Source organism: Cystoisospora suis (assembly GCF_002600585.1).
Source record: "Cystoisospora suis strain Wien I chromosome Unknown contig_308, whole genome shotgun sequence".
In the NCBI taxonomy this organism is placed as follows: Eukaryota; Apicomplexa; class Conoidasida; order Eucoccidiorida; family Sarcocystidae; genus Cystoisospora; species Cystoisospora suis.
In genome coordinates this window covers 34,352-61,923 of record NW_027153109.1, presented here as the reverse complement: position 1 = coordinate 61,923, position 27,572 = coordinate 34,352, and the positions used below count along the sequence as shown (strand labels likewise).

Below are 27,572 nucleotides of genomic sequence, written 5' to 3'. Positions count from 1 at the left end.
AGAAGCGCTGTAGCAGTGGGAGGAGCCACGCCCGGAAACGCACTCCACATCAAGGCACAGGAACAAACTCCTGTTCTGGCCGGCGAGCGGAGCCCTCGCAAAGAAAATGCGGTATCACCGGATGGGCTGTGCTCTGTCAGAAAAGGCAAATATTCTGGTACGTCGTCCGGAAAGTCCCGACGGAAGCTGCGTTCGTTTCCCGGGACCAGCGGTTCTGATGCGAAGGTCTCCCGTTGTGACAAGAACGCCGCTACCCGCCGTGCGCATACGTATCGGGACGCGAATCACTCTGACGGCCTCTGGTCTCGCCGAGTACCTATTCTATACGAAAGCTCCTCTGTTCACTGCTTCGTTGCAGAAGAGAGACAGTCAGATGCAGCAGCGGCGCACGATATCAATGAGAAAGCGATGGCGACAGAAGATGAGCTGAAAGAAGTCCACTACCATGACGCCAGGCTTCTGCGTGTTGCTGCTACTCACTCTCGACTAGCGAAGAAACGTTCACGCCACCGGAGCTTACGCTATTCTAGGTGTCGCGACCATGTCTCAATCCACTCCGAAGAGATCGGCACAGCGAGTTCACTCACGCAAGGGTGCTCACTTGCACAGCGCGACAGCAATGATAGGCCTCGGAGTGAGCGTGAAAGCGAAGCATCCCTAAGCATCGATTTTCTTGCGTACGCGAAGCGTACAACACGTCAGGAAGACACCCCTGAGACGTCGGACAATCTTCCAGATCGTTCCTTATAATATTACGTAGTCAGTCAGTTCACGGTGCTGAGTATCACTCCCGCAGCAACTGTTCGCCCACCCTCCCTTAAGATAATTCTCGACAGCACAGACGTAGGCTGGTCACCGCCGGTAGTTCTCTCTCTAGGCTGGACACAGACACGCGCGGCGGTCTCGATCTCCACAAGGCCCATCATGCCGCGACCCAGAGCAGCACACACGAAACCCTTTTCCTGAGATTTGCTTTTCTTCAACAGTTCACCGGTCTTCTTGTCAACAGCACCAACAACTTTCTTAATCGCGCACGGCCCGGAGAACATGTGAATGTAAGCAACCAGCTGCCGTCCCTGAACCAGTGGTAAGTCCGTTTGAAATACCATCAGTCGAGACAAGAAACAGGTCGATGCTGGAAGCAAGTGGCCCTTCTCACACAGAACAGATCCCACTCCTACCTCCAACGGTGCATCACTACTATTTCTATTTCCAGCAGGTGATAAAACCGCTCTTTCCACATAGTCGCCTGCCACGCAAGTATCATAGTTTTCTCCAAACGTATGGAGTGAACGGCAGACTAGGGGTGTATTCTCTGGCATCCCGATGACGGTCTCACCGGTCCGAACTTCTCCCCGGAGAATCTTCAGCGACACATGCAAGTCGCTGGCAGACGCAGAAGGAGACCACGCGTCTGACACAACTGCAACCAAAGGCTCTTCAGCCGAGCGTTGTCGTTCCACGTTTCCATCGTTGTGCAGCTGGACATCAGAAAAAAGGAGACACAACGATGGAATGGAAGGAACAAGGGCTCTAACGAACGTCTACTTCGAGTGTTACGTACAATAAACATCCTCGTATCATGCAAGGAAGCAGACGGGAGAGTCGCGGACCTGCGTATGTACAGATCTGTGTCATGATTGGCCCAGGTGTCTACAGTGTAGGTCACACGCAAAACCCCCAACACATGAGGAATGAAACGGGGGTTGTGTACATACACAACAAAGGGTGATAGGCATCGGCGCTCTCCACACCCAGGTAAAACAAGTACGAACGTGTTGTCCACGCCCAGTAAGATCTTATTGGTACTCAAGCAGCAACCCCTTCCGAGAGGCCCCGCGCAAAAAGAAAAGAAAGATTTCCCCGCCATATCTTAATTTGCACGGTCGGTGTGTACCGCATCATAACAGTGAAGAAACATCTTCCTCCGTCACACCGTGATAGGACGTAAAACACGAACACTACTCGTGCACCAGCGCAAAAAGGAGCGTAGAACCGTAACAGAAACTATAGACAGCACGTGCTAAAACGCCCGAGCTCGTATCAGACAATCTGCACAAGAAGTCTATATGTCGGAAGCCTTTCGTTAGCCGTTATCTATACGTGTCTCGATACCTACGTGTAGAGGAGAGCCATCAGTACAGCCAAGCAAACTAGATTGTAACCGGGCGGCTAGGCAGGAAGATATGATGCATGTAGATATCAAGTAGAAACTCCGATGAAAAAAACACCACATGCCATTTATTCTTATCTTTGTGGTGAAGCTATTCTCCTTCTTACCTCAACGTCTTCCAGTGCTTCAAGAAGAGATGGTCCTGTCCACCATGTCCTTAGGATCTTCAAATGCTCCCGCTCTACAGTCTTTTCAGCCAATGCCTCTTCCTTTCCCATCTGATCTTTACTATGGTGGCTCCGCCCGTTCCCAACGCCTTTTTTGCCTCTCAAATACATGCCGTCCTTTACACAGTCTAGATTCACATCCTCAGCAGCTTCATTCCTCACTACATTAACACCGGTAAACGCGGAGACGGGAACAAACGTAATACGTGAGGCAGAGCACCCGATCTCAGGTCCTGTCATATAGTCCCGGAGACGCGTCACAATCACATCGTAGGTTTCTTTGCTCCATCCTACTTCATCCATCTTATTCAAAGCCACTACAAAATGTTGAATGCCTAGGCAGCGTACAACCAGCAAGTGTTCTTTCGTTTGTCCTCGAAGTCCTACCTCAAATGACGGTGCGTCAATGACGAGTAAGGCCACATCTGCTAGAGCCGCACCTGTTGTCCAAGAAAGAAGAAAGAAAAGGAAAGATACGATGCATACGGCTTATCCTTTCAAGGTAATCGAAGAAAGAAAAGAAACGGTACGCATGCGCTATCTTTTTGCGACTCTGAGTTCTATGGTCGTATTTGAAGAATGCAGAGCGCATAGGAAGTTGTTCAAAGAAGAGCGGTGAAGGTGCTCAAAAGGCATCATGATGTAACAAACTACCTAGGGAGCTGTCACACAAGAAACAAGCCTGAAAGGAAAGATGAATTCAAGCACAAGGAAGGACAAACCTACACATATACATGCAAACTGGTAAGAAGAAAGAATGGATACATATGCACCTATACACATGAAAAAACGGCTGGTCTGTGTTCGCATATGGGCATGTTCATCTATACAAAAGTACGCGTACGTTCCTGCTGCTGGTGGGGCGGGCGCTCGGGGGGAAAAGAACACGGGAGATGTACACATGTCCATAATTTCCTATAAGGTATCTCGTCTACACAGTAAAGATGTCATCTGCTACAGCTCAGACGCTTGACGTCGTTCTTCCTCTAAATACGCGGTCACTACATACACTCAACTTCTCACTTTCTTACCCCTTGTTTTCAAGACACTGGGATTCCCTCAATACAGCCCTGAACGTGGACGCATTCTATAGAGTGTATGGATATACACCGGAACAACTATCTTCCACCACTGCTACTACTACCAGAACGTGTAACCTCACGAAGTGGTCATTGAAACAGTGAGCTGGGCAGTCACACTGGACTTCCCCCTCCGGAACTACCGCAAACATGGAGCAGGAGACAAAGACAGGTTTCCGCTGATTTCTCCCTCAATTCAGCTTTATCTCTCTCCAGCCTTGGTTATACCTGAACTTGTTGTCACACACGACTCTTTTTGACTATACGACACCGCACTCAGTGCACGCCTAGAACCAAGAGCAAAAGATTCTTACCAGCTAGCATACTACACACAAATTCTCGATGACCCGGGGCATCCACAAGGACAAGACGTCGGCCCTTGTTCTTTGTCAAGATAGCTCGGACGCTAATATCGATTGTGACACCTCTCTCTCTTTCATCCTCTCCTTCATCACAAAGCCAAGCAAGGAAGAAGGATGATTTGCCTGCTTCCCCGCTCAGCTTTTTCATTTTCTGGACTGCGCGTTCACCAACCGCTCCGGTCGCTAGCAGTAGCTGGCCTACAAGAGTCGATTTTCCAGCATCGACATGTCCTATGACGACCAGACACAGAGAATCTCGCGCGGCCGTAGCATGGCGGTGTGTAGTGGGAGACGCCTTTGAAATCTCAGGAACTTCAGAAAGATCGGGACTGTCGTCCAGCGAAGCAGAAGAATTAGAAGAGGAAGAAGAAGACAAAGTGGAAGTTGACCCCGTCACCTTATGCGTAGCTTCGTTCAAGCCACCTTTACTTGCGGTATCTTTCGTTTTTGTTTGCGAACAAGAAGTTGCTTCGTGCGGCTTCTTAACAAGATCGGATCCCGCATTCTCGAAAGTATCTTTCTGCCGTATAGGACCTCGGACATGCTCAGATCCTCCTGCTTTCATTCCAGGTGTACCTCCACGTGACGTTACCAAACTAGAAGAACATGTGGAACCCGTCCCCCCCCCATGTTTATCAAGCTTCTGTGTACTTGTTGTCATTCCTGTACTTCGACCAGCTTGGCCACCCCGGAGGGCGGGTCTTTCATGTTTTGCCGATGCCGCTGCCTGGGCTCCTCCACCTCGACAAGATGGCTTATCGTTTTTCTTCTTACTGTATGATGAGGTGCTAGCACGACAGGAGTCTCCTCGACCTTGATCATCTTCATCCCAGTAGTCATAGTCATCGTCATCACCGTAGCCCCACTCATCTTCATCATACGCCACGTTCTTCACTCGCCGACGCCCGCTCATTATGAGGAGGTAAATGTAGGCGTGGAGAAAACACGTTAGTTGTGCTTCCGAGGGACACACTCAGAAAAAAGCGTAGTCTTCCTTCCAACCAGTTTTCGAGTGGGTACATGCATATGCGTCTTTCTCTCACAAAATGACACACCCCTATCTAGATAGCTATGGTTATGGGGGGATATATAAAACTACATGTCTTCGACTCTGTAGATATGTAGATGCAGATAGAGTCGGATATACGCTTCGCAGATGGGGCAATCCAATGGCGACCTTTGGGCCCCCGGCGAGATTGCTATCCTGCGCTCTGCAATCCATACAATTTGGCCGCCTCATGCGAACGACGGGGCACGGGAGAGGAGATGGGAAGAGAAGGTGAGAACAGCAGGCGAGCGGGAAGAAACAACCGGCACCGAAAAGCAGCGGTGCGAGCAAACGGAAGACAAGAGCCGATGAGAGCAGAAAAATGAAGTACCAGGAAGCGGCAAAAAGAAAACGAAGAGAGAAGGCCGAATTGCAAAAAAAAAAGCTTACTCTCACAAGAAATCATGATAGGACAAATGCCTGGGTATTCGGAAGGAGGTCGTCTTTCCTTCGTGACACCGCGCTAACCGCCAAAGGTAGATGAAGAAGGAGAAGAACGCCGACGACGAAAAGACAGCAACACAGAAACAAAGTTGAGTCAATAAAACGGCGGTCTTCTTGGAAAAAATCTATTAACCAAGACGAAGTTGACATGAACCCGACCGCAAGCAAATATCTCAACTTCGCTGCTTTCCTGGCAAGTCCTCGCATGCAAATGCTCCCGGCGATATCAGATGATATCTCATCACGTCCTCCGAGAATATCAGGAAAGCCTATGTAGCTAACTGAAAATGCCGCGTGCTCTTTAGCAAGGCGTGCGCCAAAGATGTTTGCTTGTGGTCTCTGTAGCGGCAGTTCGACGACAGAAGCCCAGGAAAATGATGCATGCGGGCATGCAAAAAATGGTAACACATGGCTTGCGTACAGCATGTGGTCAAATGACAACGGCTGATAGGACAGAAGCGCGAAGGAATGCAGCACACTCCTGGTAACATTACTCACTTCCAAGTTTCTGAGGGCTAAAGGACTCCCCAGGAAAGAAACACTAATTTTCTTCTTTGATGTGGGGTGTGCAGTGCATACACATCTGTGCATTAAGTTCGGAGTTTCTAGCGCGGTAACACCCTTGTCCCTTGTTCCCGGGCCTGTCGATCTCAACCTCGAGTCAACCGGTGACCTCCGCCAAGGTCGCGGGGCGGTCCTTTCTGCGTCGTTCCTTCAGTCTTCGACTCCTTTCTCTACCTTTTGACTTTTTGCTATGTGGGAAAGGTTGTAGCAATCTCTCTCTCGGCGATTTTTTTCCTCTTCACTTCACAACCCATGCTTGCGAAAGTTTACGGAGCATGGAGAAGGCTGGGGCCAAGAGCGGCCGGGGAAGTCTTTTTCGGCACCCAGGGACAGCGCGCGATCATAAACGAATGGATGATCCTCCTTACAGAACGCGCTCCCATGTACTCACAGAGGCGGACATTCTTCCATACCTTGAGATTCAATTCTGGTACCGAAGATTCTCTTCGGAGGCCTTCAAAAACCTAGGATATGTATGAGCCGCAATCCCCGCGTTAGGCCTTCTGATGACCGGTCGTGTACTTATATGTATTCCATCATCTATGCCCGTCTCTTTGTATATTCAGATCACAGATATCACCCCCAGTCTTTGCCCGATACATCATGACTCTATCACTGTTTTTGTTTCTAAGCCGTGCTTGTCTCAGGGTAAACTGGCGACGATGATAACGAGCAGCTGTGGATAGTCATTCATCAGCTTGTCGTCCCGTCAGTCTCTGATGTACAGCCTTCACTTGCGTTCATTCATTAACACCATACTTTCCTCGCTACTCGTACCCGGCCGGCCTTTTTTTCGCCTCTCTGGCTCTGTAGAGTGCTCACGCGCTCATGTTGTTCTTTCACGTTGTTCTCCGTCACCTTGTCCTTCTCATGACCGTCTGTCTTCACTCCTACATCACTCTTGTGAAGATCTCTAGAGATCTTCATGCTCTCCTGTCATCCTCTTCTTTTTTCCTAAGAGAAACTTGAAAGTCGGAAGCGACGCTAGTACCTGGTAGTATTACCACTACTTGCGGATGGGTGATGGAGCTGTCCTTTCATTTTTAATGAAGAGGGCGCGCATTTTCTTGACTCAGAAGGTCACCCAGTCTTTTTTTCTTGCCCTGACGGAACTAACTGTCTTCTAAAGAACAAGAGAGTTTCTTGTGTACAGAAGGAAGGAAGACTCCTCATCTGTGTCCGTCCCGTTTCATCGTCCAGCCCGTCGAACCCCTAGGGGTGTTAGTGGAAGTGCTGGATGCAGGCTACTCCGGTACTGTTCGGGGCCTTCCACTAAGGTCCATAGGTATAAAGGTAGGCATCGTTTCTATACATAGAAAGCAGGTGGACAGGCACGAGAGAGAGAGAAGCAGGGTACGAGACAGCAGCAACAACGGCGATTACTCGGCAGGGAAGGAGAGACCGACAACGACGGGACTTGCAGGAGAGAAAGCGTGGCTGAAAGCATAGTAAGTTGCGACGTCTATAGAGCTGCCCATCGGGCAAGCGAAGTCCACAAGGATGAAGACACGATGGAGGGAAGAGAACAAAATGTTTTCTTGTCTACGCCTTCACCACAAGACTTGCCGTCCGCGGCTTATCCACATAGAGAAGCAGGAGAAAACGGTGAAGGCGATAGAGGGACTGTATCAACACACGTGGACGCCATGACTGCTCCTCCTACTATGATACCTACAACACCAAACACACCATTTGAGAACGCACAACAGAGCGGAGTCCTACATTCAAAGGGAATTACGAACGACAGGGCAGGAGAAGGAACTGGTGGGACGACGTCTCCCCCAGTCATAATGAAGTCCAGTGTATCTGAAGCTCCTCCTCTTCAATCCTCCAACCATCCAACAGCAGGCGATTCGCACACCTCTAATCTGACACACCAGACAAGCTTTGAACCTTCTTCTGAAGAGCCTTTCCCTGCAAACGACAACAACAGCGACAACTATCTCCCGTCACAAGAGAAATATGAAGAGAAGGACGACAACAACGCCAACATAGTCAAGAAGTCTTCTTCTCCATTGTCTCCTTCTTCAAGAGACAAGAGCAACAACGACCGTCAAAACGGGCTCGGTAATCCTCCGCTCCAACCTCCTGGAGGTAACCTAGCTGCTATGTTCAGAGATCGTACGTTTATGAATGCGCCATCACCAGATGGAGGCCTCCCTTTGACTCAGAAAGACGGTCCTTCTAGACCTCAAGAAAACGACGGCCACGTATCACCCTCTTTTGTCATGGATATTCCTGAAGTGGGACCTCTGTACCAAAATGAGAAGAAGAGTGAATATTCTCCTTCTGTTGCTGTAGATGCATCTAAAAAGAGAGAAAGCAGCTCAAGGAATCTCAGTCCAGGATCTTCTAAAAGGCCGCCACCTCTCACTACCCGATCTTTCATGCAGTGGAAGAGTGGAGGAGGAGTAGGAGCTTATAAAGCCATACGACAGGGCCGACAACAGCAGCAAGGAGGAGGAGGAGGAGCAAGAGAGGGAAAAGAAAAGACAGACAGTATTTTTACAGACAATAGTGGCGGGAGTGGCGAGAGGAGAGCGCGAAGTGTTCAAAGAGTCCGTGGTGGACTGGCTTATGCTCAAGAGACAGCTGGAGCTGTGGGGAAGAAGGCTATGCAGCAGAGTGCGCTGAAGGCTATGAAAGCTTTCAAAGCTGTCCAAAGTGAAATTGATACAGGAGAAAGACTTCATAGTATGTTTGGAATTCAAAAATATATGGAGGAGACAAAAATACAGGAACTCCTCGCTGTTGAAGGTCTTGGCACTGAAAAGGATCAACTCAAGTTTGATTTGAAGATTCTCAAGTACTACACCAATACTGAAAAGGATATTGAGCTCCGAGACAGAAGGGTAGGCAGATTCTACTGCTAGTGCTGCTGCAATCTAACGATGATGGCGATCTTCAGGGGATGCAATCATCGCAGTGACTATCCCGGCACATTCTTCCTGCCTTTTCCAGCGTGAAGATCATTGTCTCACATTGACGAGCTTATATGTTAGAGTTGCGGGGAGTTCCGGGTTTCTGGCTGTCTTCAGAAAAGAGCAAGTTGTATGCGGGAGAAGTTAAAGGGACCTTAGGGAAATAGTAAGACTGGCTGATGCAGTAGAGCCAGACGTCTAGTAGTTACTGGCGAAGATCTCTTGAGAAAGCTTTCCAAAGGTGCATGTACGTCCATCGTTCCAATGCAATCCATTCGCTCCGTCTCGGCGTCAACTAGAGGTTGAATCAGAGAACAGGAGGAATGAGTTTTATTAGTTCTGTTTCGAGTCTCTCACGTCAGAGGTGACACCTCACATTCACAAACCATAGGGAGTCCTGTTCTGACGTGGGTGGTGTTGTGTGGACCCACTCACGCTATTGACTGGTCTCGAGTACGGAGATGAGGAGTTCAGACACATGTTCTTCTATCTCTCCCGTCCTCAGAAAGACGAGTGCATGAAATGTTTCTTAGTAGTAACTCGAAACTTTTTTGTCCGGTATTATACCCATTCGTAAGCACTTCCAACAATCTTCATACCTACCTCCCTTTTGTCCTCCTCATGATCCACGTTGACTCTTACTCCTCTGTGTGTCTTTGTTTTTCAGGCACGCGCTTTCATCTATACGCCTATCGCGCAGATCTTTATGGCCGCAGTCATCATTCTTAATGTTGTCTTTCTAGGTGTCTCGACTCTTGAAGTGTCTCTGAGGACTTACGTTTGGGATAATGAAACAGTGAGTGGAATCGATGGCTGTTACCGATGAATACCAACTCGATGATGACAAGATCGATGGTTTTCTCTTTGTGTCCCCTCATATCAGGAGGCCTCTTTCATACTCGCTGTTGTATGGGTACGGCATGAAACTGGCAGCAGCGTCATCATCGTCATATCTCCGTGTTATCCTTTTTCTTTGTGTACCGCAGCCTTAGGCTGCTTACTGTCAGAGCAAGGGACAGCGGTACTGCTGTCCCGTATTTGCACGTTAAGACGTGCCAACTTGTACCTGTTTCAATCTTTTTGTACAACTATAGTATTGACCTTCTTCTCGAAGAGAAGAAAAGGCTTTCGGCATTTCTGATAGAAGCGTTTCGTTCAGAAACAGCCTGAGAGAACACTGTCTCGCAGGAGATGGTGGGGGCCGCCAATAACATGCAAGTATCTTCTTCCGTGTCCTTGCAAGACGGCAGTCTTCTAGAGAGCTGTATCTACTCTGTAAACTTCGTTACACCAGTACGAAACACTTTGTTTGAAGCCTCACTCCGAGGGCGCCGGTGTTGTGCGCTCAGGTGATGTCTGCAGTCTATCTGCTAGGTAGCCTCTCTCTAGTGACCTCGACCGGGACGAACCTAGTGTAGTAGTTTGGCATAGTAATACTATCTTGGTGTCAGGTGGTACTGCCCCTGTCACGCTAAACAGTGGGGTTTTTTAGGAACTGCTCGGCAAGCTCATGAAGGGCAGAGTGTGTGAATTCCTTATTCTTGGTAGGGTGATGCGCACAGACCTAAACTGAATGGCAAACAACTCGGTACATCTAGAGAAGGTCCGAGAGTTGTCCCCTGTGTGCGTGTGTGCGAGCTCTTTGTGAACAGCAAGCCATGACACTGAAGCGAGATCCGGTTCTCTTCGGGACTCTTACTGTTTCCAACATTCTTTTTGCTATCATTTTCTTCTTGGAAATGGTTCTCCGAGTGAAGTGCGATCGTCTAGCGTACTTCAGGGACATTGTCAGCGTCACCGATTTCTTCAATGCCTGGTTTGGTATTGTCGACGTCTTCGTTGTGGTCATTGGATTCTTCAAACGCATTGACGATCCCGCCTTTCAGTCCGTCCTCGCCTTGCTGCGGGTAAGCTATAGTAGGCCTGTTCTCCCAATCTCGCGGACACAAATGAGATATATAGAGAGAGCTATCTAAACATCCGTCATCAGCTATGGTCATAGAGATCTGTAGATGCTTGTCCATTTCCTTTCACATAGCTGTGCACATACTTCAGTACGAACCACCACTTTCAACTTCTCCCGTAGCTGCAATGTATGTGTGCGTTACCGTTGCTGCGCGGCACTACGTCGCAGCAGGCCAGAGCATGAGAGGTCCCCCGGCACCCACCTACGATCTGCTCCATTTGAGTGAACGTTCTCTTGACTCGACCTGGAAATGCTGTTTTTGGCACCGTCGATCTTCGTTATCCGGTGTCGGCCGTCTTGCACTCGCCTCTGTACTGTGTATGGTCGGGCGGGTTTACCTGATGCTCTTCTCGTCTCTCGTGCAAAACCTCGCACCTCGTGGTACAGCACAGCCACGATGTGGGTCACGCGACGGCGACCATCCATCGTCATGTATCCCAGTTAGTTCATGAGACAGGGAGACTGCCCCCTGGACGGGAGACAGAAAGTGTGCAGTGTAGTCTCCAAGAGTACTGTACCCTAATTCCTGGAACTCACTCTTGCCCCCACGCGGCACTCAGAGAGGCACTACCAGCAGCTGAGTCAGCCCATAGCTGATTCCATCCCCGTCAAAGGCTCTCTTCTAGTGCGACTGTTTTGTGCCTTCACGCGCTTGGACTGCCAAGAAGTCTATGAGCAACAGAGACGAGCTCTGACAACTCACAGGCGGTGTTAGGGATAGTTTCACGAGGAGGACACACTCCGGTAGCGTGCGAGGTGACTGAGCCGGGGTGCACGACTACGATTTGTCATTTCCTTGGTTTCTTTGAAGAAGAACTATGGGATTCAAGCTACAAAGAAGCAAGGAATTCAGGTTTTGCGTTGAGGAGGCTCTTTCGGGGCACACGTGAAGTCTATAGAGGTGCGGACTTATAGCTGCGTGGTAGCTGTGTGCCGATTTCGCCGGAGAGGCATGGTTTACGCTTTCTGCGGTATGATTCATGGAAGCCGCTGTGTGTGTGTCTTTGCATCCATCAGCTCGCACGCTTACTTCGTGTCCTGCGGTTCATCCGAATTCTCAAGTCTTTCCTACCGATGCGGGTGCTTGTGGATGGCATGGAGGCTTCTTTCTTTTCACTTCTCTATGCAGCCACATTCTTCGTAGTCCTCGTCTACGGCTTTGCTGTATTCTTTACTACGGCCTTCGGCACGGTAAAAAAAGAGTTTTTTGTTGTTGTATAAACATCGCACACAAAAGGAAGAGTGTATACTCCGGGCCCATGAAAGGAACGCAGCTAGCTGTTTCTGAAACTAACTCAGGTTATTCTGTCCGAGTAACATATTCGAATCAATGGTACTTTATCTGTCGCGGAGGAAATCCGCCCGCTTCGTGCGCGATGATGTATGTACGCGGTGGTCGGTATAAACTGCCGACCTCCATGCCAAGTGAGCCTTAGGGATAGACCCGCTCGGCTTTGCCCTGTAGTAGACGCCGCAGCAGCTTGTTTTCTCTCGTGTAGTCACACTGTTTTGAGTGTCTTGGCACCGCGCGCTAAAACGCTGACAGGGAGTATATGATAGCAGTGCGCGCGCTTCTCGTCACAGGGTGACACTGCACCTCAGACTGCGAAAGTTCTTTCGATGGTTGCCCTGCCCCTGAGCGTTTTCCTACGTGGATGGAAGGGGGCTGGAATCCGTCACATATGGAGGTTTTTGTGGAAGTGGTGCGAACCCGAGAAAGAAGGAAGTCATACGGGGAATCGGAGAGACTTTTTTTTGAGGAACCTTAGGCATAAGTCAAGCGTAGGGGAAAGAAGTCTAAACGCCTTCTGTCAGAGCAGGGTGCGGTGTTTGTTTGTAGAACAGTGAACTCAAGGAGTTCTGGGGCGACCTGTTTTCTTCGATGTATTCCTTGTTTCTCATTCTTACTATGACAAGTAAGCTAAGCTCTAAGTATACTCACCACACTAAGTGTGTCTCAGTAGCAGGTCATCCACAAGCGAGAAGAGAGGCACCTCTACACTTTTCGCCGGTACCGGTGCAAAACGCGAGACGCATACATCATAAGAATGTCGAGATGTTATAACTTGAACTTGTGACCGGAGGTTAAGAACTCTTCGGAAAAAAGCCTAGTGCTGTTGATGGATAGTGGAGTCAGGTGATTCAGTACGAGAAATCGGGTTTTTTGCGGCTTCTGTTTCTTTTGTATCTTTCTCTCAGACTGGGATTCGATCGCCGACAAAACGTCTCAATACTTCCATTGGGCGAAGCTTGGTATTATTCTCTACACCATTTTCTCGTACTTCGTTCTCTTCAACGTAGTCACTGGTATGCAAAGACAATATGACAGATGCCTTCACCTCCGCTTTTGTCGATAATAATACGCTCGTGATCGATCGCGGGCGGCCTCACCGAGTGACCGTACCCCTCTTTGTCGCTCTGATTCCATAATTTAGGGAGTGTTTTTGCGTTGTGTCGCAGTTTTCTCTTAGGTGTAGCGACGCACTTCCTGTCGTTTTTGGTTAGCTGTATATCGGAGTTCTGTCGGGTGCCTATACTCAGACAGGAACGGGCACTTTGTATTTCTGTCTTGGTCTTCCCCTGCGAAGCCTACGTGGTGCAGCATAGCCTTTATGATGATGGTAGTAATCAGGCACGAACGCCCGACTAGACGGGCACTGCATTGTCTCTTCTGTTCATCGCGATGCACGGCTCGTAGAGTAGAGAGGAAGTTTCGCTAGGCCTTGTTCTTAAGCCCGCTTCTTCCCCAGCGGCCGCATGGACGTTTGGGTTCTTATTCTTCTCACAGTCGTCCCGCGGGAGTATCGCTTCAGAGATTCCTTGAACTTGTCAAGATATGTGCCCCCTTTGTGACGTTGTAAGCTATGTTTTGCTTGCAAAGAGTCCATTCACGAAATACAGGACAAGGAGAGTGAGTCGGAAAGCGTGCGTCTTCTTTGCTTCTGGTGTTTGTCCCTGACCGTATAGCCGTTATTGTCGAGGCGTTCTCTAGCACAGCAAATCGCTTAGAGAACGAGGCATCACACTTTGCGATGTTCACGGATTATCAAGTTGACGAAGAGCTCTTCACGAGCGCTATGGCTACAGCCCACTTGATCCGGGCACACAAGAACGAAAGCTGGGCGGAGGAAAAGGACGCTGACAAGGGAGGTAGACGCTCCTTTTCGTCCTTGAAGAGTCCGAAAAACAGACCTTTTGGTAGCAAAGGAAAAAAACAGCGAGCTCCTCTGGAGAAGGAAACTTCAGCAGATAACGGAAGAGGTGGAGGAGGAGGAGAAAACACAGGAAGTGAGCCTCGCCCTAGAGGCATAACAAGAATCGGAGCTGATGGTTTACTCCCAACCTCGGATACCTATAGTGGTTCTGGTGCTCCATTAGAGGAAGGTGATGAAGCAAAGGAAAGTGACGGAGGAACCGTGTCTGACGCACACTGGAAGGAAGGCACGGGAGCTGAGCTAAGACGGTTTTTTGGCATTCTCCCTAGGAAGCCTCAGGCCCAAGCTCGAAAGGCGCCTGAGGCGAAAAACAGAGTCCGTGCTGAGCCACAGTCTAGTGATGCAGATAGTCTTCACAACTATGTCCGCCACTCTGCGGGTCGCAGTAGTAGTACTAGCAGGGCCAGTGGGAAGTCGGCTGGGACTCAAGCCCGGCACCCTCTGAGGTTTCTCAGAAGCGCCCTGAGTCGGCGGCGCCGGCGTCGTCCTAGGACAACAGTCGTCCCCCTGGGTGATGGAGTACGCACCGAAGAAAATGCTGTGCTCTTGCAGCAGCCCGTCAACAGTAATGATTTTCATGGATCTGGCAATATGCCCAGGTGCACCCCGGAAGAGTCATCGGCAGCAAGGGGCGCGTCGGAACAGGAGACCACAGAACGTCAGGAGCTCGGCGACACTTCGTTATTGAAGAGAGATCCGCCCATCCTACGTCCAGATCCTCTACACTGTCGTCCTGGACCTCAGTCTCTTCTTGGAGACGGGTGTAATGCCGAGATCAGGGATGAGGAAATGCCTCCGTCAGAAGCTGACCAATGGGACACAATTGTTGCGGAGTTCCCAGACGTGGCGCCTTTCAAGCCGAGAAGCGGATCCACCTCGTCAGAGAGACCAGGCGTTCACGCTGGACGCGGAAACCGGTTTGACGTTGGAGGATGGGGCAGCGGGTATGACGACATATCGTGGAGGGTCAACAGCTCAAGGCGCCGGTCAGACAGGGGTGGCTCAGTGAGCGCGCCGACGCGGCGCACAGAAAGCAAGGCTGTGACGGTGCCGAACAACCTGGATCAGGCTTTTACCGAGGTTATGCCTGACAGTCCTTATATCGAGCTTACCCGGTACCATCCTTTGCAAATTCTGGGAGCTCGCCACGTACAACTGGCAATGCGGGTAGGTGAGGGGGGAGGACTGGGGCGCCTGTACGGCTGCCTCGCAGCTAATGACAATAGCCGATGCATGTGAACTGGGAGAGGAACATGTTGCACACGCGTTCGTCTGAGCGTCGGACAGAGCAGGTCGAGGATTGATAGCGCCTGGTGTGGCCTCGAGGCGTGTGCCTCGTCCGAGGGCGTCTCCCTTTTCTGGTTGGTAGGTCCCATTGACGGTGCGGAACTTTTGTTCGGACATCGTGCTGGGAGTACGGGCTTCCGGAGATCACGGGGGCGGGGAGGGAACAGGAAGGCGACCCAACACCAGGGCGGAGTTGCCTAGCGGCAGCGGACTGAGGGGATGGGTCTCTCAGTTGGTCGTGTGTGTGAGTTCTCGTACATTCATCCGATGTCTAGAGATTTGACGCGATAGCGTACTCCAGCGGATGCTCATGCGTCGAGCTAAAGCGTTTGGCCTTTCTGCCCGTTGCCATTATGGCGCGGCGGTGTCTCTTTTTCGCAGAAATGTGGAATCTCCTACATCGAGGCGTACGATTGCTTGAGTATCCTTCAGCAGAAAGGTTTCGACAAGATTACCGGTAAGTGCGCTCCACCCCTATAGTTTTCTCTTCGGTCCTGACGGCTTGCGGGAGCCTTCAGTCTTCAGGACGAAACAGGTTTTGACTTGGGCACAGTAAGTTGTCCTTGTACTGGAGAGAGAATTTCAAGCTGTAGACAGTACGGCAGCTACGTCTATAACGAAACGAACGAAAGGCAAGGACGACTAATGTGGAATAGTTACAAATGCCTCATACGCCGGGGGCCGAATTCATCCCCCGCAGATCTATCTGGACCACCTTTTTTTTCGCACGAAGCACGGTGGCAGAAGAAGGCCGTTGTAACTGTAGAAATGAACTTTCCTCATTCGTGCAGATACCTCGGCTCTGTCCGTGTATTTTGTAGAGCCAGCTGAAAGCTGCAAGAGTCTTAACAGGATCTGCAAGTCCCATACTTACTCTAGCAAAGCGAGGTCCAGAAGTGTCACCACTGTATCTTCGTGTGACACAACGAAGCGTGAGGTGCTGATACAGTAGTCGTAGTCTCAGCGTAGGATGTGGAGCTTCGCCAGCCATCTTTCAAAACCTTCACAAATATAGCCAAGATGAACCTTCACCTTCCGTCCGTCATTTCGGTGAGGCAGGTGCGTGAATGCGTATGCCCCACCTAGGTTGCTATCAACCCTGTCTGCAGTCCAGACTAAGCGCACTTGCCCCTGAAAGAACATACGAGTCTTTTCAGAAGCCCAAGTGCTCGTTTCTTTTTGGAACATCGGTAACAGAGCAGGATGAGGACTTGAAACGGGCCGCCTATGTGCGTTTCAAGGCATTTTTTGTGTCTTGTTAGCTCTCACCTAAGAAGCTGCAGGGGCAATCTGCAATGTGTGTTCAGTGGCAGGTTTCTTGACATGCTGTCGCCGTGTCACCGGCCCCCCTACGGCGCGGCAGTTGTTCCTACTCGAATTGGACCTCGAGCGAGCCCTGCGTCACCTAGACAACAGGATTACAACGATGCACGCCATTCTCGAGCAGCTTTCCCGACGTCTCGGTGTTCAGGCCGTTACTACCACGAGGTTGTTCACTACCTTTCGTAGCGGCTTGTTCGATTGATATGGGCAGAGGCTGTGCTGTTCTCAAAATCTCGTTGCACATACGCAGTGGTATGTTCTGTTGGTTTCTGCTGACCACTCTCAGTCATGTATGTTGAAGCACCGAGTTTTCACGCAGCGCCGTGGTCGACTAATGCTGTGATCGGCGCACCTGGCTCCTGTGAGCGCCACATTCCCTGCGAGACTTCCGTAGACAGTGACCAGTTACTGGAAGCATTCACGCGCCTCTCAGGTTAAACCGGGGGGTTCCGCTGTTGTCCTCCCTGGTTAACAAGAATTTACTACTCGTGGTTGACCAGCCGCTCTTGAGCGTGGGTAAAACTTGACCGATTTTCACCTGACTGGTTCTAGCCAATCTGGCAACGGATTCAGCGCTTGTTGCGCTGGGCAGAATGAGCCACGCGGTCACTCTTGATTACGATAGAGTGCTTCCCGCAGCGGTGTCGTAGTCACGGGGGTTCTGCCGAGGGGGGGGGGCCTTACCAGCTTCCAGAATTTCAACACCCATAGCCGAACGCCCTTCTCCTCAAGCAAAGCTGGGGTGCGTCCCCGCCAGGTCTGATTCCCTTCGGAATCAACTTTATTCTGGATCAGTCTCTTTTTTTCCACCAGCCGGGTCATAGCCTAGTGAATGCGCGTACTGGCCCCGGTGACTCCAGTCCGCTTGAGTAGAAACAGATACACAGGGGGCAGGTATACGCGCCTGACAACCCGCTTTGGCTCTACGAGCCATGGATTGATTCTCCGACGAAGTTAGAAAGGTATCTTTGTCGTCGCTCCCCCTTCTGAAAGCGAGAATCGAAAAAAGGAATCAGAACTCGTGACTCCCTTGGAGGGTCCCTTGTTCGGCGTCCCGTGAAACTCCTCCCTCTTGGTTCTCCCGCTTTTCTGCTAACGGGCAGCTGCAAGACAGGGAAAAGTGGCGTTCCATGGCAGTCCGACAGCGATGGACAGCCCGCAGCTCGAATGTAATGATATCGTTGGTGCCGAGGGCCTTGCTGCGCGGTGACCTTAGTCCTGCCACTTCTCTGCTCCTATCAAATTTTGTCTCGAACTGAAGCCCCCTTCTACTACGGTACCCAGAGATATACTGGCGACCAGCAGGCATGGCGAACTTCCTGTTAACTGGAGTTTTGGTAGGAGATGTGCCTGGCGCTTCTCGTCCTGGATGGCAGAATGCCCCACTGGGTAGGCTCCTTACCTGTCTAGACTGGGCAGCTTCTCATGCCAAAGAACAATAATCAACAATTACGAAGACCCGGAAGAGACAAACAGAGGACCAATCGACGGGAACGGGGACATCGGCAAATTCAAAGCCATTTTACTGCTTTGGGATCAGTGAGGGCAGCTAGTGCTGACACTCGAAATTCAGAAGGAGCAAGACTAGAAAGGCCACACGGTACTGTGCAGTTTCGGCCGGTGTTGTTTTTTTGGGGCTGCGACCGCTGCCTCTTGGACAGCAGGCGTACTGCCATTGCCAAGTAGCCAGCCCCAGGAGCCGGTGCATGAAGAGTGGTTTTTCTAGAACTCGGATGCTAGAGACAGTAGCGCTGTCCAAGGAGAATCATTCTCTCAGTTGACGAGGCTATTCTTGTCTGGAATGAGCGTTCCTACCTATTGGAAAGTACGCAAGAGGCGTTCCTCACCGTTGTGCGCAGTGTCTTGTTAAGTAAAACGATGGAACGTTCTTAGTTCACACCGCATCTCCTAGTGTGCAACTGTGGCGCTAGCCCATCTGGCTGCTGAAGTACGGCCCAGCGTGATCGGGGTTGTTCGTGGTTTGGGCGCTGGTCTCCCGCACGCGCGCCCACAGGAGCAGTTCCGGTTGCTCGTGCTGCCGTTCCGGAGCCTGCTGCTCCGTGCCCCGTCAGCACTGCGCCAGAAGTAACTATCGCGCGTGCCTGGGGATGCACTAGATAGCCGCCAGTCCATTTCATTCCGCCTCTTGGAAGTTGACGGTCTCTCTCGAAACCCCACACCTGGGTGAGCTTTCCTTTCTGGCAGTTCTCTTGGAAGCTGCTCTGATTTTTTGCATCGGTTCTCCGCCGGGTGCGCGGTCACCGCAGCTGTAAACCCTTCTCGCGCTTGCCTAGCTTTTGGCTACGTTCTCCCATTGGGTGTGTTTTTATATTTAGCAACTGAAGTCAAGACGCTGAGGTTGCTTAAAACCCCACCTTAGATCCGGGGTTCTTTCTTCGCCAGTCATTTGGGAGTAGAAGTACTAGCCAGCAGGCCAACCTCGCTACTGCTGCCGCGGCCGCCCCGACGACCCGCGCCACGCCGTCCCCCCGCACGTGGCGGCGGTACACACGTCCCCGTGTAGCAGTGCTCTGTCCGCCCGTGTTGCGTCGAGCTTCCTGATTCGTAGTGTTTCTTTGGATATGCGAGGAGGAGCCGTACCGCCACAACACCTGCAGACACGGGACCTTCTCGATATTGTGATCACGCCCGGTCACAGAGAGTAGAGTACACCTCTCCTGCTCAGGACTCTTCATTTATTTTGCACGTTGCCGTCCTGGTTTTTTTTTTTTCGCTGACATGACAAACTCATTCCGACTGTCTATATGAGGAGTAAGGGAAAAAAGACATAGCAGTCGTGAGCATCCGGTTCTTCGGCAGGGTACAGGCGGCAAAGCAGGGCTTAGCTGGCGAAGGGAAAGAGGAAAGACGCAAGGAAAAGGATCACGGTGTTTGAGGCCTGCTCGGGGCTTCTTGCGTTCTCTTTTTCTTCTGTATGTAGTCGCGTCCTCGTACGCCTCTTTAGGTGGTTACGCCTAGACCGAGGCTAACATATGTGCCCAGGCGAGTCGTGCAGCTGTCTACGTCCCCGGCCTGTTTTGAACTGCTGCTCGCCACCGGCTCGTCTTCGGGGGGGGCGGCCTGTAAGGACGGAAAACGCTACGGGGAGCCGAGTACGTAATATCCTCCCGACTAGCCGTGCGCAGTTTTCGTATATGCTCTTCTGCATTGGTTCAGGAATTAAAGTCACTCTTGGAAACTGTGGCTATTTGACCTTAGAGAGAGGCTTCTTCCTCTGCGTTTCCCTTTTTTTATTTGCATTCTCGAGCCCAGCCCCGTCACAGCTTGTTCTCGTCTTTTTGTTGGCAGTCACTGTCTGTCTAGCTCTCGCTCTTTTTCTGGTCTAGTGAACCTCCGCTAGCGTTCGGCAGTAACTTTCGCCAAGCTTTCTGTATTGTCCGAGACGTATAAATTCCGCGGTAGCACGAAGAGGTGAGTGTGAAGAAGAAGACAGAAAGATATGGCGCACAACAGGATCAACATGTAACCAATGCAAAAGGAACGAGAAAATCCTTTGTACTCTGGATCTTCCAGTCAACAGCTCTCTTCATTGCTCTTCTCGTGTCGAAGGTGTCGCCTGGGCGTTGTCTGGCAACGCCCAGGCGACACCTCGGCAGTCAGTGACTGATGTCTGCACTGTGTCTAGTCCGATATAGGCCACTATTGACGAGGCGTTGTCTTTCTGTTTATTGGAACTACACACCCTTGCACTTCATACTGGATGGCTGCCATTCTCGGCGGGCTACGAATGCGCTGTGATCCTTCCTTAAGTGATGGCTGGGGTCCTTGAGACTGCAAGGCTCCTCTCCGTGAGTCTTTCGCTTACCGTTTCTTCCGTGCTCCTCGCTTCTTCAGTTTTTCTGTCGGCATTTTCCTTTTTTGGTTGATGTTGTCCGGCGGCCTTACCAGCCAACCACCACAACAACCACGAGAATAAAACACGTGTCTCCGTATCAGTTCTCTCTCCATGCCTCCTCTCTTTGCACCTTTTGCTTTCTTTCAGACCCTCACGTCCACGGGCGCCTCGCGTGCATCGTTGTCTTGTCTAGCCCAAGTTGCTGCTCAGTCCGGCCACGAGGAAGACATCGCAAGATCCTGAGTCTCCTCACGCCTTCGTTCACGAGGGTCTGAAGGAGCCTTCTAACTCCTCAGTGTCAGAGGCATTACTACCACATGTACTGACACCAGTTATTCTAGCGGTCACCGGGACTGTCGTGGAAGGTCCGATGATTCGCATGTCTTTGGTGAAAGACGACAAGCTAGGCTTCCTTCTCGTTAAAAGCTGCTGGTTTGCGTCGCGTGAAGCCGCTCTGTGTTCCCGAAAGAAAAAGTGCCATCCTTGGTGGTTGAGAGAGCAACGCGAAGCAGAACCAGCAGTAGTACAAGAGCAGGGAAAGGGCTGACGTAGCTGTCGGATTGTTAGTTTCTATAGGCGTAAGCGCATGATGTCTTCATATACATGCACACAGTCTTTGTGAGAGAGGAGGCGTTCCGTCAGAGCGGGGGACTCAGCAGCAGCCTTCCCGCTGTCGACCCTTCTCCAACAGTCAGGTTTCCTCTCGGGAAGACAACACTAGTTGGCTCGCGGTGGCAGTTTCTCACGCCTTCTGTCCTTAAGTTCCGCTGTGCCCGAACTGCATTTTTTTCCTGATTGAAGACCTGTGTTTCAGCTCCTCTCATTTCGAGCAGGGCCGAGGAGCGCAGGCTTGTTTTTTGATCGTGTTCTAGGGAGCGGTATTTCAAGTGCTGCTGCCGTGTATCGCGTACATCTCGTTGTTCATCGGCAGCGCCACTGACCGATCTCCTGTTCAGCACCAATGGGGGAACGAGGACTGTCAGACGTAGACAGCACCGAGGAGGACAGTGAGCAAGATTCGGCAATAGCTCAGGTTGTTGCCTCCGATGGACGCCATCAGTCCTGCGGTAGTCAGGACTACCGTCCGACAGGCCCTGTTGCACCCCGCGGACAGCGCGATACGGGCTGTAAGACCAAGAAGTCAATCCTAAGATTTCGAGGTCTTCGTCGGGAGATGTCGTCGGGGGCAAGTGAGATCTTTTCATCTCCTGCCGTGTGCTGCCTTGTACGGGGACGTCAGTCAGCCGAGGACCCTTTCTCGTATGATCCTCCTTGGCGTTTCCGCTGGCAGTGTACGGAAGCGTGGAAACTGAGAGATTTGTCGAAGAAAGAGTCTCCCACCTCTGGTCTGTTTGAAACTTGGGGCCATCTTGGAAAGGCGGAGATACGGCTTTGCGCTGTACGCTCTGAGCCGGACGTCTCGAGTGGTGTACCGGACAAGGGGAAAGCCGGTAAGGATTCTCCTCTTGGTGTCGCGAGTCGGCACTCGGCTTCTCTCCCGCCACCTGAGCGGAGACAGCTGAAGGGAAGAAAAAGTTCCGAAGCACGCAGGAACAATGGCGGGAATGACAAGACCGCATGTGCTACATCAGAGTGCGTGCCATTTGGTGTCTTTTTAGTCTTCCATGCAGCCGTCCGGGCCGATTTCACGATTCAAATCGTCCGACCATATTCGGAGGATTGCCGGGGGGAACGAGTCCGAGAAGAGTGTTCCAGCTCCCTATCTCAAACGATCCGCTTGACGAAAGAAGCTGGGACACCACGTGCTGACGGCTGTGCGACTCAGCGCCAAGCGAAGAAAAGCACTTCATCTGAACATGCCATCAAGGGACAGCGTCGCACTGCTAATGAGGAGACTGAGCCAGAAAGGCAGCGCGCAGATAGAAAGAAACGGACAACAAAGGAAGAAGGAGAAGTGTTGAAGGAGTCTGAGCGCCTACAGTGTGAATATTCTGGCCGCAGAAATCACTGGCACGGGATCTCAAACTTCGGTGCTCTCGATGCCACGGCTGATAAGAAGAACGACGTGCTTTTCATTGACGTACTTATTCACAGAGCCGTGCCCCTCAGCCAGACTTCGCAGAAGGTTGATAGTGGCGCCACATGTGAGTTTTCCCGGATCCGGGCGCGCCAAGGCACGAACATGACGCTCTCAACTTCGGCCTCGACTACCTCTCTCGCGACTGTCGCTTCCCGTTCCAGTCGCCGGTTTACGGGTGGTGCCCGGTCCGTAGAGCGTCGGCTCCAGTTGGGCAATACAATGGAGCAGCTCAGAGAGGAGGCACCCAGCGACACTTCTGAAACAGAGTGGAGACAGTCGGTTGTCGAGACTTTCTCAAAGCCACCCGGGGGGCGTACTCGGCGTGGACAAATTGTAAAGCAGCGGACACGTGCGATCCACGAGGACGAGGACGCAGATTCCGATAGCCATACTACTACTCCTCCTGCACGTAGTCCCACAATGGGAGAGCCACCGATCCGTCTGTTCCGACAAAGCGTCAAGAACGCGACGAACCCCGAAAATGCATACCCTACACGCAGAGATGGGCGACCCGCGGAACATGAGCGGGGAAAGGAGGCAAGTGCCACGGGCCCCACGACAAAAGGAAGAAAGCGGCGTGTCCGCGCTTCCAAGAAGAAGTCCCACGTCGGTTCAGGAGGCGAGGGAACGCGAGGCGACGCGATGCCCAGAGATCCGGAGCATCCTCGAAAAACAGCTGAGCGGGGTTCCTCGGCCGCCGCACAATCGTCAGTAGGTGTCGAGCCGGCAGCCTCCCCCAAGGCTGCTCAGTCTCGACCTGCTGTTGTGCGGTGCCGTCGAGCGGCGGAGAATGCAGCTCTCCAGAGCGGACAGGTGTCTTCTCAGAATGCCGGGAAAAAAGACCCGCCTAGTAATGGGTCACAGCGGGCACGCGGCAGAAAATCTAGGCGCAACGCGCTCGCAAAGAAAAGCCATGCCGCTGAGTGTGCCGAAGGAGGACGAAAAAGTGCGGCCACCGGGAGAGACGCGAGGGTTGCTAGCGCCAGGGGCGCTCCCCTGTGTTCTGGGCGCAAACAGACGAAAGCGGTGAAAACGCGAAGTGAGGCATTCACGGAACCCGGAAACCGCGATAGCATCGTTCGCAAAATTGCCGCGAATGATAGCAGGCAGCTGGAAGTAGAACGGGGTGGCGCCGCTCGTGGTCTCGTTATAGACAGCAGGTGCAGTCAGGGGGATGATCCTGAAGCCCTGGGGTTCGACGCCGTCGAAAGGGCTGCGCTGGTTCGACTTATCCGCTCTGTCTTGTCAGCAGTAGCCCCGGCCTGTCCTTCCCCGAACGCACCAAGGAGGGGTTCATCTGCGTTCTGCAGCGGCGAAGGCGGCGCTTCACATGCTGGTCGGACCACATTTCCAGAGTACAGACCCGTTCCGGAATGTGATGCGCTCCCTGGCCGCAAAGGGAGTGACTTCAGAAGTTTCCCGCAGAGTAGCACGTCTTCTTGTCCGCCGTTTCATAACGGACCATCACTTGGTACAGGCTATACGACGATGCCAAGTGATGCGATGCGTGCCTGTCGTATTGCTTTAGAGTGCCTGCTAAAGCACCCGCAGACGGCTGATCAAGGCACGCTGACGGGCCAACCTTCCTTCCATCCGATCTCGGCTGCGGAGAACCGGGACCGACTGCATCTCGCAGACGAGCAGTCTGGTAGACGGCCGGTTTCTTTTGCCTCGCTGCCGGGTTTCTCTCGTCTTCCTCATTCAGCAAGCATTGTGAATGACAAGCCCATACTTGGAGACTCTGTAATGAGGGGTGTAGGAGAGAGGAACCCTCAAAGCGCTGGTGCGCAACTTGGCTCTTCTGATTGCACGGTTCGACCAGGCTTTGTTGCGGAGTATGCAGCTCAACGTCGTCTCCACAGTGAGCCGCCAGATACTGTTGGCCCGGCTGCAGCTACCCATATACTCGGCACCGCCGCCACACATCCAACCTACTCGGTGAGTGAAGTCACGCCACAGGCTACTGGCGCGGAATCAGACCTACACAGCTAATTTGCCTGCCGTCAGACCTCTGTTTTTCACTGCAGTGGGCTGCTGTCACCTTTTCGGTGTTCGCGTTGCGAATGCGTGGCGGTGGCGCGTACCTGTCCCGGATGCAAAACTGTGCAGATCAGAATTACTAGGATCCGCCGCAGCAGACAAGGGTGCCCTCTGGAACGACCAGATCAGGAGAGCGGGACAGCGGCTTAGTGCGCACCGCTGCTAGTTGAGCTGTTCACTGGCTCTGGCAGGTTGTTGGTACTATGTTTTGAACACGCGTGTCTATCAACCTACCACGTCCATAGCGAGCGCGGTACCGCTTCTGGTTCTACAATGGCGTGCGTATAACTGGTCGAAACGCCGTCTGTCTTGTGCAGGCACGAGCTCTGGAAGACCCGCACGGCCAATGCATCGGACAGCCACTCTTGGGGATGGCCGAATCAGGTGCAGCCGGGGGCGATCCGGGCTCTAACGATTCGTTAGCATGGGGACAAGGCGCTTCCGCCTGGGCGAACGATTCAGTCGAGCTGTCGGCGTTGCGCGACCTGTTGAGCGTTCTCTCAAGAGGCGGTTGTGGTGGAGGGTCTTCAAACAGGTAGGATACCAGTTCTGTTCAGGCGCAGGAGAAAGGGATTTAATTTTTGCTCCCTCTCCAAGAAATGTCACGAGCTGCGGTAGACAAATGAAATGAGTAATCCGTGCCTCCTGTCCCGGATGTGTCCTTGGGGGCACCAGTGCCTGCTTCAGTTCGCCGCGCTTGTCTGCTGCAACACTAAGGCGCGCACTGCGTGTGCGAGGCCGCTCACGAGCAAGGTACAGTTTCGTCATGACGCTGTTCTGTCGAGTTCAAGGCCCTGACGCTCCAAGCACTTCACACCTTAACGGGGCATCCCAGTATAGCGTTCTGCCGTGGTATGCTGTGTCGTACCAGTCAGTTCTGGCGGCTGAGTTTTCCTCACTCTTCTGGTCCGGGAAGATATTACGACGCAAGGCGGGTTGCTTCCGTCGCTGCTTTTTCAACCTCATTGACCGAGTGACGCTCCGTAGCATTTTATAAGTGCTCCTGCCAGTATCGGTTGGCTGCGTTCTCCATGGGGAATCGGAACTGGAATCAACGCGAAGCTGGAGGACAAAATCGTTCCCACGCTCCTGGTAATCTTGGTCACAAAATTGATGGCCGTAGCTTTCCGGATAGATTTTTGTTTAGGCGCTAACTTCCCGACTAAACATCCTTTTCGCTGGCGCACCTGGCTCGGAAATGCGGGTAGCAGAAGCACAACGCCAGTCTAAGATTTATAAGGCGGGTTATGAATTGTCCTAGCCGAAAGTATCAGCTCTCTCGAGTACAATATAAGAGGTCGTGTCTTGACACACTCGGGCTATATCTCGCTCGGATGGTATTCCGGTCCGCCTTCAGACCGGATGCGCTGAACGCGGTTTTCAGCGTCCACTGATACTCCTGCCTTTACACCCAAGCATCAAGCTGAACATGGCAATACCAGGACTAGCTGGTGTCAGTGGGCCCGCGGGAAAAAGGCACGAGACAAGATTGTTGGTCGCGTCCGCCGTCCGTGTTATCTATCCAGGAAACAAGAGCATACCTCAAGCGATAACCGACGTTATGAGCGCCGGACAAGCTCCCCCCTACACAAACATATTGGTGTGGATGGCGATACCACTACGAGGTCAGTCATTGACTCGGTCACGACCTTGTCGCGCAATACGCCGTTCGGCACAGCCAACTCTGATATCATCGCGGATGGTGGCCTCTTATCAGGACTGCTGCAACACACGAACCTCGGTAAGCTATCAGTTTCTAGAATATGTGCCGATGGAGGTGTCACCGTGTGGCTCTGCAGCGGGCTCCCCCGTGGTGCAAGGAGATACTGCGGGGGTGATCATCTCCCGAACTACGCCAGACGATCCAGTGATAGCAACGATTGGAGGACTGCACAAGTGGCTTCTTGTCTACCTTGTTATGCAGGCGGTGTGTCCTCCAGCACGGCCCTCGCTTCAGCACCCCCCCACACGGACGCCTTGCCCTGCGCTCCGGGGAGGCACGGATTCAGCATTCGAAAGCATCGCAAAGCTAGAGGCTGCTGCAAAGACCGTGTTGAAAGAGCGTCACAGCTTCGGCGATCAAGGCTCTTTATACTAACGAGGAGGCCCAGCACTGGAAAGCCCACAGATACGCGGAAAGGTGAAATGCAGACCGAAGAGGCGTTTCTCGCGATCCGAGGAGGATGCAAGGAAGGCTCTTGGTGATCCTCTAGTTTTGAGGGACACCGATGGAGAAGGAACTACCTGTCAGTTGTTGGAAAACCCTGCTCGCCTTCATTGCCTCCTCTTGTTGAGGCCGTCCACAGCTGCTTGAGTCTATCACTCGCAGTCTCCCTTCGAGCGGTAGCTCTTCGCACCCAGGTTTAACCTCGTGGGAATCTCTGGGTGGATGCCCTGAGTTAGATGTGTTGTCGGGGCCTCGCACAGCTGCTTGAGTGTACACACTCGCAGTCCGACCTTGAGTGGCAGCCCTTTGGAGCAACTCGCAATAACCTGTTGGCGCAGTCTCTTACGTGAGCCCCAGGCTGTTTTCTGCGGCGCAGGCGTTCTTTCGTACGCAATACTCGTGCTCGCTTCGAACTCGGCTGCTTGTCCGAATTCCCCGTTGCGCTCTTTTATGACCCGGCAGTGACTAGGAGAGCGCGGCGGTGCTCCAGGGGGGTGCTCTAGAAACTCAAACGGGTACAGGGACGCGGCTCACTTTTTTTCTCATGGCGCTGAGGCTGAGGTCGGGTGACGAGCTGTCAGTTGGAGACCTGGGAGCTTGACGAGCTATCCTCTCCCCTGCGGCTGTGATGCAGGAAAGATTTTCTCCGAAGGACAGTCTGTCGGGGGGATCCAAGTGGACTCAGATCCCGCGGTTGCCGGACGGTTGACGGTAGTTAGCAAGTAACAGTGAGCGCACACTGGGCGATGTGTGCTTTTATGTTGGTCGAAAGCGGGGACGTTGTGGATTTTTTGTTTTCCTGTCTCCCTTGGTCGCTCCTTGTTTCCCTCTTGTGAACATGTTCTGTCGGCGGCCCTCAGCAGTGACGAGAATGGGTCTGATTTCGAAACGTCAAGGCAAATATCTGCTAATGTGGCAA

The 27,572-nt window shown here is 52.1% G+C and overlaps 3 protein-coding genes across 3 annotated transcripts in view; 2 read left to right on the top strand and 1 right to left on the bottom strand.

Annotated features, from left to right (window-relative positions):
- Nucleotides 1-740: 740 nt before the first annotated feature.
- On the bottom strand, nucleotides 741-5,587 carry CSUI_000802 (elongation factor tu gtp binding domain-containing protein). Its single transcript, XM_068061009.1, has 3 exons — nucleotides 3,734-5,587; nucleotides 2,281-2,780; nucleotides 741-1,481 (listed from the first exon to the last, which is right to left on the bottom strand). The coding sequence occupies exons 1-3, from the start codon at nucleotides 4,692-4,694 to the stop codon at nucleotides 765-767; spliced, it is 2,178 nt and encodes a 725-aa protein (XP_067927015.1). The 5' UTR covers nucleotides 4,695-5,587; the 3' UTR covers nucleotides 741-764.
- Nucleotides 5,588-5,766: 179 nt separating this feature from the next.
- CSUI_000801 (cation channel family protein) lies at nucleotides 5,767-17,082 on the top strand. The gene is made up of 9 exons (XM_068061008.1): nucleotides 5,767-8,689; nucleotides 9,426-9,554; nucleotides 10,411-10,665; nucleotides 11,742-11,915; nucleotides 12,565-12,640; nucleotides 12,924-13,031; nucleotides 13,692-15,106; nucleotides 15,608-15,683; nucleotides 16,534-17,082. Exons 1-9 carry the CDS (start codon nucleotides 7,349-7,351, stop codon nucleotides 16,749-16,751), a joined length of 3,792 nt encoding a protein of 1,263 aa, XP_067927014.1. The 5' UTR covers nucleotides 5,767-7,348; the 3' UTR covers nucleotides 16,752-17,082.
- A 1,092-nt stretch (nucleotides 17,083-18,174) lies between these two features.
- CSUI_000800 (uncharacterized protein) overlaps nucleotides 18,175-27,572 on the top strand; it is a 12,088-nt gene continuing 2,690 nt past the window's right edge. Inside the window, exons 1-6 of the mRNA XM_068061007.1 lie at nucleotides 18,175-18,733; nucleotides 19,491-19,662; nucleotides 20,553-24,384; nucleotides 24,804-25,021; nucleotides 26,013-26,227; nucleotides 26,411-27,572. The exon at nucleotides 26,411-27,572 is cut by the window's right edge and continues 2,690 nt beyond it. Coding sequence (XP_067927013.1) covers nucleotides 21,367-24,384; nucleotides 24,804-25,021; nucleotides 26,013-26,227; nucleotides 26,411-26,691 — 3,732 coding nt within the window. The 5' untranslated portion in view covers nucleotides 18,175-18,733; nucleotides 19,491-19,662; nucleotides 20,553-21,366 and the 3' untranslated portion in view covers nucleotides 26,692-27,572. The remainder of the gene's footprint in view (nucleotides 18,734-19,490; nucleotides 19,663-20,552; nucleotides 24,385-24,803; nucleotides 25,022-26,012; nucleotides 26,228-26,410) is intronic.

Bases quoted from the DNA above. Each gene is read 5' to 3' on its own strand.
- CSUI_000802 (XM_068061009.1), bottom strand. From the start codon at position 4,694: ATGAGCGGGCGTCGGCGAGTGAAGAACGTGGCGTATGATGAAGATGAG. The intron at 2,781-3,733 runs GTAAGAATCTTT...CTTGGACAACAG, and splicing joins TGTGTGTAGTATGCTAGCTG to GTGCGGCTCTAGCAGATGTG. The intron at 1,482-2,280 runs GTAAGAAGGAGA...TCTGATGTCCAG, and splicing joins AAGCACTGGAAGACGTTGAG to CTGCACAACGATGGAAACGT.
- CSUI_000801 (XM_068061008.1), top strand. From the start codon at position 7,349: ATGGAGGGAAGAGAACAAAATGTTTTCTTGTCTACGCCTTCACCACAA. The intron at 9,555-10,410 runs GTGAGTGGAATC...CTTTGTGAACAG, and splicing joins ACGTTTGGGATAATGAAACA to CAAGCCATGACACTGAAGCG. The intron at 10,666-11,741 runs GTAAGCTATAGT...TGCATCCATCAG, and splicing joins CCGTCCTCGCCTTGCTGCGG to CTCGCACGCTTACTTCGTGT.